Consider the following 12554-nt stretch of genomic DNA (forward strand, 5'->3'; position numbering starts at 1 on the left):
TCAAACTATACAAGGAACAATATTTTCCCTCAAGAATAGCGTGAGCACGTTTTTCATTTTGACCCTCACGCCAGGTAAGTTGGAACCGTATTTGAACCTAAGTTTACTATGTGAATAGGCATATCTAGTCATCATTTTTCCTTATCATGATATCTGTTTAATATTGATAAATAGTGTCTCTTAGAATATTTCTGAATGAAATCTACTTGTTCTATCAAGTTTCTGATTTCTCAAATGTAGTCTAATATCCCTGGGTTTACAAATACATGTTTTCCTTGAGAGTCAGCACACATTATGTGGGAAGAAAGTGGAGTTTAAGTAAAATAAATAAAATTAGATTCTTGCAATCGTCAACCTTCCAAGAAGTACTAACATATTGGTGACGGGAACTGTGATGAAATAAAGAAGGATTGCCATCCCAGTCCCTCCATCCTGTTTAAAGTATTTTTCTCCATTTAAAGCAATGGCAGTAACAAACTAGAAAGACACACATTGATGAACCATCCTTCCCCATTTCCAAACTTATTTTCTTCCTAAAGAAAAATTCACAGAAATAGGAGCTGGATTTTTTAAAATGTCCTGAATCCTTTTTATGCAAAGTCTTTATTACTGGAGAAAACAACATTTATACTTACTCTGAATTTATCAGGAAATTGTTATAGAATGTGGCCCTCTGCCACTTGTTTTAACAGATCGCAATAGGACTCACCTGACATGCCACAGTCATTACTGATATTGTAACTAAACGGCTGGTTCAGGCAGATGCCTGGCTTACCTGCTGAAACAGGGTTTAGAAACAGTTCTGATTTACCTCATGGTACTAATTATAAGCTCAGTCTGTGAATAGGGTAATAATTGTCATGCTTTGCTCTGAAGGTAGAATAACCACAGTGAAGCCATTAGATAATATATAATTATCTTAAGTGTATGCATGTGTACTGACTTTTAAAAGGTTATCTGAAGTCAAGCAGTGTCCATTTTTTAGTGAGTGTATAGTGCTTTATGTAAGTCTTTTGAGATAAGAATCCTATTCCTGTTGCACAGACGTTGTTAACAAATGGCAATTGATAGGCCGTCTTCACCACTTCTGATCAACCCTCTAACTCTCGTCCAGGTCTTGTATTATAATTGCTTATCTGTCTTCCTCATCTCTTCAACTGCAGGGGTCCTCAAACTTTTTAAACAGGGGGCCAGTTCACTGTCCCTCAGACCATTGGAGGGCCGGACTGTGGGCCCCGGGATAGTCAGCTGCTAAGCAGGACAGGCAGTGGCGGCAAAAACACCCGGCGGGCCGGATAAATTTCCTAGGCAAGCTGCATGTGGCCCGTGGGCCATAGTTTGAGGACGCCTGAACTAGAGTCTCCTGAAGTCAGCAACTATATTTTATAAAATTTCTAGACATGGGATACACAGACCAACAAACAGCTCTACTTAAGAGCTACCTGAGTTTCATTTTAAAGTCATACAAAAATAATACCTTTACTGCATTAGGAATGTTGGGTTTTTTCAAAGGATAATTTTTATTATTTTATGTACAGAAAACTGAAGTGTATGTTTAGTCCGGTTTAGTGTCAAGTTCTTTAGCCTTCGCCTTTTCCAGCTTGGCAGTGTGAGGCCACAGGTTTTGGACCCAGGACGTTGTGTCCCTGGAGACAATCGATCTCGTCCTCGTATCTGTTGTGGTAATTGGTCCTGAAGGCTTCCGCCAGCCTAGCCAGAGCTCCTCTGTCTCTTGAGTTAACAGACATGAAAGTGACAGTGGTGTAGGTCTTCCTGTGGACCAGATGCCCCAGCCTGGCCTCCCCCTTGACAATGCAGGAAGGGACCCCCATTTTCTGACACACGGCAGTCGGGAAGACCGTCAGCTCCATGGGTTCCACCAGGGGCAGTCAGCACCAGCTGAGCCTTCTCCTCCTCCACCAAGATGTGACAGTGCTACCACCCCTGCTCGGAAGACAGGTGGCCTCTTCATGGGGACAGCCCCTGTGGCAGAAACTTTCTTCTCAGCCCAGGCCAACAGTCACTGCTTCTTCTCTTGCTCTGCCTCTGTCTGTACTTGTGGGACAGCGTAAGCAGCTGAGTACCTGTTCGGTGGTCCGAGGCCTTAGTGAACTGGTTAATCGCAGGAGGCACTTTCAGCTGCTGGAAGAGGATAGCTTTTTTTGTAGCCTCAACTGGATATAGCAAGGCCATTTGATAAAGCAGAAGAGGTCCCTTTTGTCGTGGACGTCCTGTAAAGTTCTGCCTTTTCTCAAACGGGGTCCACCACCTGCTTGGCCTCCCGCTTCTTCGTGATGGCAGGGCCGGGGCCTCCTCCTTCCTTGGCCTTCTTGCCTTTCTGCATCTTGAGCTGCTGGAGCAGCACAGAATATTGGATTTTTTTAAAAAATAGATTTAAATGGCAATAATCAGAGGCATATTACTCCAATTTAAGTACCTGAGATAGTTTAGTTCCCTAAAAGGCTCATGTTTTAAATATACTTGAATCTAAAGTTTTAAAGACCTGTACTTCAGTGTTCTGTCAACTGATAACAGAATTGTTGTCATAGTTACCTGGTATCAGGAACATAAAACTAAATACATTTCAATCTAATCTTAACTCATGGCAATTTCTGAAAAGATACATTTTAATAGGGTTTGCACCATCAGATGCTTTTATAAAAATTCATGCAAATAAAATAACAGATTGCAGACCTGAATGTACTATATGCTGGTGTTTTCGAGAAATAGAAACACTTTCAAATGAGCTCTCACCTAGTGAGCTAATTTTAATTCCTTGATCATATTTCAAAGGGAAAGTTAAGAGTCATCTAGGAATAGTAATAATGCTTTTATTGTAGTGAGCAGATTGAAGCAGATAATGCATTTGTAATGAGTTCTTCTGTTTTTCATAGGTGGATCAGTGGAGCAGCTGTAGTCAATGCATTTTATTCTTCAGGCAGAAATCAGATAGGTAAGACGTATTTCTGAATCATTCTTTAATATTTCTCTATCCAATGGTACCTAACCAATAGTACATTGTATCACCAATGTAGCAATACTTTCAGACAAGCACTACTGAGGCTGAGTTGTTAATTTATTGAATATTCTTTTTGAAAGTTAAGTTCCTGCATGTACCTCTTTTAATTATAATAGGGGAATTTAATTTTTTTTGTTATTGTTTACTTGGGTTTTTTATTTCAAAATATTAAGGCAATACAAATAATTTCCATTACATGGATCGCTTTCACAATGCTTGAGACAGGGCTACAAATGTCCCCAACGCCCGTTAGGTAGGGTTTTTTCCACCCGTCCCCTTCTCCCCTCCCCACTGCTTGCTTTCCAGTGAGTTTAAATGGCAATCATCAGAGGCACATTATTCAGTTTAACTACCTGAGATAGCCTAGTTCCTAAAAGGCTCATCTAGTTCTGATTTAATGGCAAGTACACGTGGTGCTTTTTTTTTTCCATTTTTTTGATACTTCACTTAGGATAATGGTTTCCAGATCCATCCAAATTGTTGCAGAAGACATTAATCCATTATTTTTTATGGCTGGGTAGTATCCCATGGTATACATATAACACATTTTGTTCATCCACTCATGGATTGATGGGTACTTGGGTTGGTTCCACCCCGTTGTAATTGTGAATTGTGCTACAATAAACCTGTGAGTGCAGGAGTCTTTTTGGTAAAATGACTTCTTTTCCTTTGAGAAAATACCCAGTAGTGGGATGGCTGGATCAAATGATAGGTCTACTTTTAGTTCTTGGAGGCCTTTCCATACTGTTTTCCATAGAGATTGTACTAGTTTACAGTACCATCAACAGTGTACAAGTTTTCCTTTCTCTCTGCATCCACGCTGGAATCTACTGTTTTGGGACCTTATTAATAAAAGCCATTCTAATAGGGGTAAAGAGATATCTTATTGTGGCTTTATTTTCTTTTGCTCTAATAAATAGTGATATTGAGCATTTTTTCATACATTTATTTACCATTTGTATTTTTAGAAAAACTTCGGTTTGTGTATTTTGCCCACTTTTTAATGGGATTGTTTGTTTTTTTTTCTTGCTGATTTGCTTGAGTTCTTTGTAGATTCTGGTTATTGGCCCTCTAGCCGATGTGTACCTTGCAAATATTTTCTCCCTTTCTGTAGGTTGTCTGTTTGTTCTGTTGATTATTTCCTTGCCCCTGTGTAGAAGCTTTTTAATTTAACCAAGCCCCATTTATTGATGTTTATGTTTGTTGTTGCTGTCATTGCCATTGGGACCTTTGCTGAGGCCAGTATATAGAAGAGTCTTTTGTACATTTTCTTCTGGTTTCATGCCTTACATTTAAGTCCATTATCCGTCTTGGATTAATTTTTGCAAGAGGTGAGCGACAGAGATCCTGTTTCATTCTTCTGCACATGGCTACCCAGTTTTCCAAGCACCATTTATTGAATAGGGGTTATTTTCCCTAATATATATTGTTGTGTGGTTTGTTAAAGATCACTTGGCTGTATGTAGATGGTTTTATATCTGGGTACTCAGTTCTGTTTCATTGGTCTATGTCTCGATTTTTGTGCCAAAACATTGCTGTTTTTTGTTATTGTAGCCTTGTAAGATAGTTTGAAGTCTGGTAGTGTGATGCCTTCAGATTTGTTCTTTTTGCTTAAGATAGCTTTGGCTATTCAGGATTTTTTTCTGACACCAAACGAAATATAGAATTATTTTTTCTAGATGTGTGGAATATGAGATTGGTATTTTGATGGGGGTTACACTGAATAAATCATTTTGCATAGTATGGACATTTTAACAATGTTAATTTTACTGATCCATGAACAAGCTATGCTTTGGTATATGTTTGTGTCCTCTGCCAATTCTTTCCTTAGTGTTTTGTAGTTCTTCTGGTAGAGATCTTTCATCTCCTTGGTTAAATATGTTCCTGGGTATTTTATTTTCTTTGTAGCTATTATGAGAGTCTCTGATTTGACTCTCAGCTTGACTAGTTTTAGTATATAGAAATGCTACTGATTTGGGTATGTTGATTTTGTAACCTGAGATTTTGCTGGATTTATTTATCAATTCCAGGACTCATTGGCATATATCTAGATATAAGATAATATCATCAGTAAAAACAACAATAGTTTGGCCTCCTCTTTTCAATTTGGATACAGTTGATATCTTTCTGTTGCCTGGTTGCTCTAGCTTAGACTTCCAACATTGTGTTGAGTAGAAGTGGTGACAGTGGTGCCCTTGTCTTGTTCCAGTTCTGAGTCGTAGTGCTTTCAAAATTTAAATCGTTGCAAACCCCACTAGGTAGTTTGATTTCTCTTATCATAATCCTAGTTCTCACTGAAATGGTTTTTCTTATTTTTAAGTACTTGTATCTTATTCGTAAGTACTTTTTAAAAGTCCCTTCAATATGTCTGTGTAACATTATATAGACTTTAATCCTTACTAAGCATCAGAATAATAAAGTGGCTTAAGATTCCAAAAGTCTGTTTTTCACAGATCCAATTCTCCTGGCAATTCTGTCTGCTGGTTCTCTCTGTCATCTTTATTCTGGAAGACTCCAAGGAGTTTATAATGTTGAAAACTCTATTGTATTAGGGTGAACCATATGAAATTAACTTTACCTAACCATTTATGAATAAAAGAATAGATATGTCCACCAACACTAATATCACAGACACAGACATAAACATAAAATTAATACATGAATGAATTATCATATGTAATGAATAAGTGAATAACTTAATATGACTGAGATACATAATTTTCTCTTCCTGGGAAGGCCTGGACATCTTTGGACTCTACCTCTCTTATCACATAAACGGACCCAATTTTTTAGAGGGTTTCTAGCATTAGAAAGGTACCCAACTGACTCCATACTGCCAGAAGTGTAAATAAATAGTAGACCTTCAGATGCACTTAGCTCTCTATGTACAAACAGTCCTTCCTTCATTTCTAAGTGTGATCCCGGATCAAAAGAGAAGATAGATGGGCTCAGTCACACCTGTAGTCTCAGCACTTTGGGAGGCTGAGGCAGAAGGAAACATGTGAGGCCAAGAGTTAGAGACTAGCCTGGGAAATATACCAAGAATTTTCCTTCTACACAAAGATTAAAAAAAAAAAAAAAAAAGCCAGACATAGTGATGCATGCCTTAGGCCTAACTATGGGAGGCTGAGACAGGAAGACCACTTGAGCCCAAGAGTTTGATGCTGCAGTGAACTATGATTTTGCTACTTCCTTGCTGGGTGCCTAGGTGACAGAGTAAGACCCTGTCTCTTAAAAAACAAGAAAAAAAGAAAATAACCTCAGCATTATTCTAAGCTACTCTTCTTATATCTCAGAGTCTGTTGTACCTTGAACTTTATTACCAATTAGAAATTATAAAAAAATCCTTCAAACTATTTATCATTGATCAATAAACAAATCTGAAAAGAAATTATACCCTTTTATATTAAAGTTATGTTATACCTTTCTCCATTGCTTTCAAGCCTTCAGTCAAAAAAAAAAAAAAGGCAGGTGAAGAAGTTACATACATCTTCCAATATTTTTATGGTTTCTATGTTTTGGAGTAAAATTTTAATCCATCTGGAATTTGGTACATGACATGGAAATACATTACATGATGTAATCAAGAAAGATTGTCTTTACATATCATACAGATAATAAGTGAGACGTGTGTACCCAGGTTAAAATCAATTAGCTCAAAGTCTAAGCTAATTTGTTTTCTCACTATAGAAATGATTGCCTAAACTCAGACCAGAGCCTGATTAATGATCAACTCCTTGGAACCCATGTAGTCAATCCTTTGTAATATATTCCTAAAACCATTTACAGGTTTACTTAGAAATGTCTTTCTGGATGTTCATCACTTCGAAAACCTCTTTTTAATAATCAGTAGACTCTAACAGAATAGTTAATTTTCAATGTGGTCTTAGGACACCGTGAGGCCAACCAGAACCTTAGCTATGCATTAGGGCAGACCAAGGACTGTAGCTTCAACTTTCACTCCAGCTCAGGAAGGACCCTGGATCCTGTCAGACCTGGGGCTGCTACATCTTCAGTAGGATGCGTTTGGCAAGTTCAGCACTTCAACCCTTCTCTAGGGTAGGCCCAGACAGCCTGTGTCAAGATGGGACCTGTTTTGACTCTAAATTAGCCAAGTCTATGGCAGTAGCTCACAATTGGTCTACTTCACAGATTTCTAATCAGAAAAGAGCTGGAAATGTTCTCATTTTGTGCTCGATGGCCAGGAATCAAACAAGCAGATAGCAATAGGAAAAAGAAGATGAAAGTGGCCCAGCATTTCACAAAATAGATAATTATCGTCTGAATAATCGAGAGTTGACTTTAAGAAGCCTTTTTTTAGAGACAGAGTCTACCTCTGTCTCCCAGCCTAGAGTACAGTGGCAAGATCACAGCTCACTTCAGCCTTGAACTCTGGCTCAAGCGATCTGCCTGGCTCAGCCTCCTGAGTAGCTAGGACCACAAGCATACACCACTATGCCTGGCTAATTTTTAAACTTTTTATAGAGATGAAGTCTCTCTGTATTGCCCAGGCTGGCTTCAAACTCCTGGGCTTAAGCTATCCTCCTGGCTCAGCCTCCCGAAGTTCTGGGATTACCACCATGCCAAGGCCCCATTTTTAAAATGTAATTTTACCTAATAAATCAATCAGTGTAACCTGTTTTCTTATACCCTCAGTGGATCCCCAACAATAAAAAAAAAGTAAGAAAGCCACCCGCCCCCTTTTTTTTGGCCAGGGCTGGGTTTGAACCCACCACCTCTGGCATATGGGACCAGTGCTCTACCCTTTTGAGCTATAGGCACCACCCAAGAAAGCCCTTTTTAACAATTCTTAAGATAAATGCATCTGATGCAAATATAAAATATGAAAACTTTTTAAGCTCTTGTGATATGCTTGCCTGCTAAAAACAGCAGTTCAAGAAGGGGGAAGTGTCATGTAAGAAAGGAAATCTTTGAAATATGCACTTTTTCACTTTGACAATTCATTTAGACCTTCAAACTGGGCGGGTGGGGGATTATATGAACTAAAAATAATTGAAGATTCAGATCTTCATCTTTCTTCTTAATAACAATGTGTGTACATATGTACAAGTACACATACGCATGCATCTGTATCTATGCGGAGTTATCTTCTGTATATTTTCCACAACACTGTTGCAATAGATTTGGTATGATGCGCATTATAGCAGTAGAGTTGGCACAGAATAACGCATACCACATAAATGACATTCCTCCCATAGACATACAAATACCTCAAAATAGATTGCATGTAATTTTTCCTTGGATTGGTCATTTTATGTTTCTATGATAAAAAAATAACTTATTTGGCCAGGTGCAGCGCTCACACCTGTAATTCTAGCTTTCTCGGAGGCCAAGATGGGTGAATTGCTTGAAGTCAGGTGTTCAAGACTATCATAAACAAGAGTGAGACCCCCATCTTTAAAAATAGCTGGCGTTATGGTGGGCGCCTGTAGTCCAGCTACTCAGGCGACTGAGACAAGAGGATCACTTGAACCCAAGAGTTTGAGGTTGCTGTGAGCTATGACTCCATAGCACTCTCCTGAGGATGACAAAGTGAGACTCTATCTCAAAAAAGGAAAAACTTATTTTATGATATTATCATATAGGGAGTTACTTATATCAATAATTTCTACTTTTTAACTCAGCCCCCACCATGTTTTATCAGAACTCACACATATAGGCTACATTCAAATTTATTGCACCCCTCACCACTTCACAGCAACAAAAAAAGTCAGTTTCCAAGAAAAAAGGCATAGCGAAAGTATATAATTCACTCCTCTACCTTACACAGCTGCTTCATGCAGCACTAGACGCCTCCCATGCCATACCAATAAAAATGTTTCCCAAATGTTTCTTTGCAAGTTCTAGGCAACATTCAGTCGTCTTATTAAACCTTAAAGTCCTGTCCTAAGAAACGATCAAGTCAGATGGTTAGTCTTGCTACTGCTGTATTCTCCTTTTTTCGTTAAAATTTCCGTAGGAATCTTTTAAATGAATATTTTTAAATTTCAGGAATGTATAAGCTCTTTAGGATATTCAGTCTGTGTGGTCTATGAATACCTTGAGATAATTAAATTTTCTGAAGTGTCTTTTCATTCCTAGGAGTACTATTTTCAGACTTGAAAACTGAGCAAATGTTTCCAAACATGTTGCTACTCCATTTAATTGTAAAAAGAATGTTTAATTATTTTCCACCCAAAAAATTTTACCGGATTGCAAACGTGAGCTTTGTCTGAAATATTTGAAAATCAAATTGCCCACAGCCAGAAAGGAGTAAATTAGGAGAGTTGCTGTGGTGAAGTGGCCGGGGGTGCGGGAGGGGCGGGGAGAGAAGGAGGAAGAGGAGAAATAATCTTTTGTTTCATGGACCAATGACTGAGTTAATTAACTAACTTGTGGACAGCCATGAAGGCAAAAAGTGTAGAACCAAGCAGTTGGTTATAAACAATAGTTGTGAAGTCTACAAGTGGCAGCAATAGGGCTCACAGAGAAAATCCTCCTTAGCAAGATTAGCTGACGAAGTAAACGGGGGGGGGGGGGGACCATAATTAGCAAAACAGAACTTGAAGACTAGTATTTCCTGTGAGCCATAAAAATCTTATCATTCGTCTGAAGAATGGCATATCAGGGTATAATTAAAGCAGCAAGATCTTTATAGTTAATGTTTAGTCTTGATAGCACATTTCATAAGAGCATTTTATATAATGGGTAAATTTTAATCCAAGTACATAGTGTGGGAGATAGCATTCACGTTAAGTTAATAAAGCACTGTGCACAATTTTTATACTTTAAGCTAAAAATAATTTCTTGGCACTGTTTAGCTCAGGCAGCTACACGTGAGGTCTAACTTTCATCAGATTTTTCAAGAACAAAAGTATTTTTTTATTACTTTGTCATTGGACTGTTAAGGCAACTTTCCAATTTTTTTAAGTGTCTGGAAAGCAATGAAATTGCTCAGGGTATTTTTAAAGTCTTTTCTGTAAATATCCGTTATGTGTCCCTGAAACTCATGTAAGGTCATGACACATTCAGCCCCCCGAAAGACAAAGAAACAACATTTGATTCAACTAGATCTCAAATGTCTCAGTGTCAAGGCCCACGGCTTTGCACATGAACAGGTGTCAATGCTAAAGATTTTGTTTGTTTCAGAACATAATGCTTCAGATCCTCGGTGGATACTAAAGTTTTAAAACATGAAAGATAAAATTACTAAAGTATGAGCGTTAATTTTAATTCTTAGGTCAAAGATGAACTACCTCTAAACAATATGACCTAAAATTATATTAAACAGATGACACGTACTCTGAGAGAAGAGAAAGTATGGCTTGACCAGAGTATGTATTGTAAGAGGGTAACAGGGCAGGCCCTGAGGGAGGTGGGGAAGAAGGGAGGACACTGAGCCGAAGGCCAGGAAGGTGTCGTGTTTAGGCAGAGACCAATTAGAAACTTCCCCGAGACTTTCAGCAGGAGAGGAATAACGACCAGAGATGCGCTGGTTGCAGGATAGATTCAGATGCTAGGTTAGATTAAAGATAGATTCTAGATAGTTGGGTGAGACAGGAAGTTTGGAGGCACATTAGGAAATCAATTCTTAAGACAAAGAAGGAGAGGATGGGGCAGGATAGGGCCGGTAATGCTGAGAGGAGGGATAAACACAGGAGGTGCTGCTGGTAAGAAGGTGCATTGCCTGGTCTTTCCCTAAGCAGAGTGGAAAAGGCTTTGTAAAAGAAAGAGGGCAGCTAAGATAAATAGAAACATTCATGGGCGATTGAGATCCTGAGTGCCATTAGCAGAAATAATAGAATCAAGAGTGATGGCTTAGAGGGCAAACCAGTTTGCTCACTGGTTTGGCTCACTAAATGTAAAGTGTCTGTGAGCCCCCCTAAATGGAGACGGTTAGCAGGTTACTGCAGACGTCAGAGTGGACATGTGAAAACTTCGTTTATTCACACCGAGCAGATGATGTTTCCGGTGGTTCTAGTTTTAGGTATTGAAGCTAATAAATGCAAAAATAAATGGAACAAAAACCAAGCAAATGTTTATACAGACTCACAAATCTCTGCTCTTAAAGGGCTAATATTTGAGAAGCCAGGGTCAGATGGGACAGATAGAAAAAGTGAAAACTCTAGCCATAAACAAATAAGAAGAATATAAGGTCGTCCTAGGTACCATGATGAAGTAAAGGAAGGTTATGTGGTTAAGGGACACCATCATTTGAGTGGCACTGTTTATTTAAGATGCCATTGTAGATGGACAAAATACTTTCAATGTTATTTCTAACATATTCTACTTTCAATATGTAGTATTTCAAATATGTAGTAACTATTTCTTCTACATATGTCTAAGGGGGAAAGGGCCACCTGAATGAAGATTGTTATTTTCCTGTGCTCTAAACTCTTTACAGTAGAAAATCTTAAAAGAGAGTGTACAGTGGATTGTGGTTATAAATCATTGATTATGGTGCCCCTCCAGTATGAACCCTTTGTGTCATCAATAATTAAAGGCCTGCATTTGTTTCTGTCACAGCAGGCTATTGTGTATATCTAAGTGAAACCGACATGCTGGACACAGCAAGCGTGACGTTGACTCCAGTCCTGCTGTCGTAGAGTAACACCACACGTCATCTCTAACCATGTTCTCTCCTTATAGTCTTCCCGGCTGGCATTCTGCAGCCCCCCTTCTTTAGCGCCCAGCAGTCCAACTCATTGAACTTTGGGGGCATCGGCATGGTCATAGGACATGAAATCACCCATGGCTTCGATGACAATGGTAAAGCACAAGTGACATTAGCCATTGGCTGAGATATACCCTCATAAATTTGATAGATTTACTATAATGTATCAGTACAAAACCACATGCTGTGTACCATGCTTTCAGTTTTCTCTTTAAACTGTTGCTTTAAAGGATCAAAAAGTTCCAATATGGAGGTAAGCAGTATGTGCTTTATACTCTGGCAGAGGAAAGCAAATATTTATATTGAGAAAACACTGTGATATTTGTCACACGGGTAATAATGCTTGGTTTTATTTTCTGACTGCTTATCACTGACCTTGCCAGACTCTCAGAGGACAGGGTCCAGTCCATCTCTTAGAATTAGATGTAAAATCAGAAAGTAGTGCCAGTCTAAGTTCACGTGAGACTCTGAAGTTTAAGTGCTTTTAATTACGGGCTTTCTTGGCTATTCATCATCTTATACCCACTACATAGTTCAGGCCCTTGCAACAGTAGATACTTACATATATTCCCTAGAAATAGATGTAGCATGTCAGTGAAAGCAGAATTCCTCAGAGGAATAGAGGACATGGAATAGGTGAAGAAGTGATGGTTAGAGCTGTAATAGACATGACTGAAGAAGTGAGAAGAAAGTTAAGAGAGAACAGTAGCAAGAAAATAAATGAGCCTTAACCAGACCCAACTTTAGAGAGCTGGACGGAGGAGCCAGGGAGGGTGTACTTTTGTAAAAGACTAAGTGTCTGGTAACTCATTAACCTATGCAACACTCTTAACTGGTAAATACTAACACTGTTTCGTTCTT

The 12554-nt window shown here is 38.7% G+C and overlaps 1 protein-coding gene across 4 annotated transcripts in view; it reads left to right on the top strand.

Moving 5' to 3' along the window:
• The window catches only part of MME (membrane metalloendopeptidase), a 95211-nt gene that overhangs the window by 67380 nt on the left and 15277 nt on the right, over positions 1–12554 (top strand). For all 4 annotated transcript variants that reach the window (XM_023515669.1, XM_012807834.2, XM_012807833.2 and 1 more), the window contains 2 exons: positions 2895–2953; positions 11669–11788. In XM_023515669.1, the coding sequence (XP_023371437.1) occupies positions 2895–2953; positions 11669–11788 (179 nt within the window). The remainder of the gene's footprint in view (positions 1–2894; positions 2954–11668; positions 11789–12554) is intronic.

This window comes from Otolemur garnettii, unplaced genomic scaffold (genome assembly GCF_000181295.1).
Source record: "Otolemur garnettii isolate 467f Iridium unplaced genomic scaffold, OtoGar3 scaffold00076, whole genome shotgun sequence".
Taxonomy (NCBI): domain Eukaryota; kingdom Metazoa; phylum Chordata; class Mammalia; order Primates; family Galagidae; genus Otolemur; species Otolemur garnettii.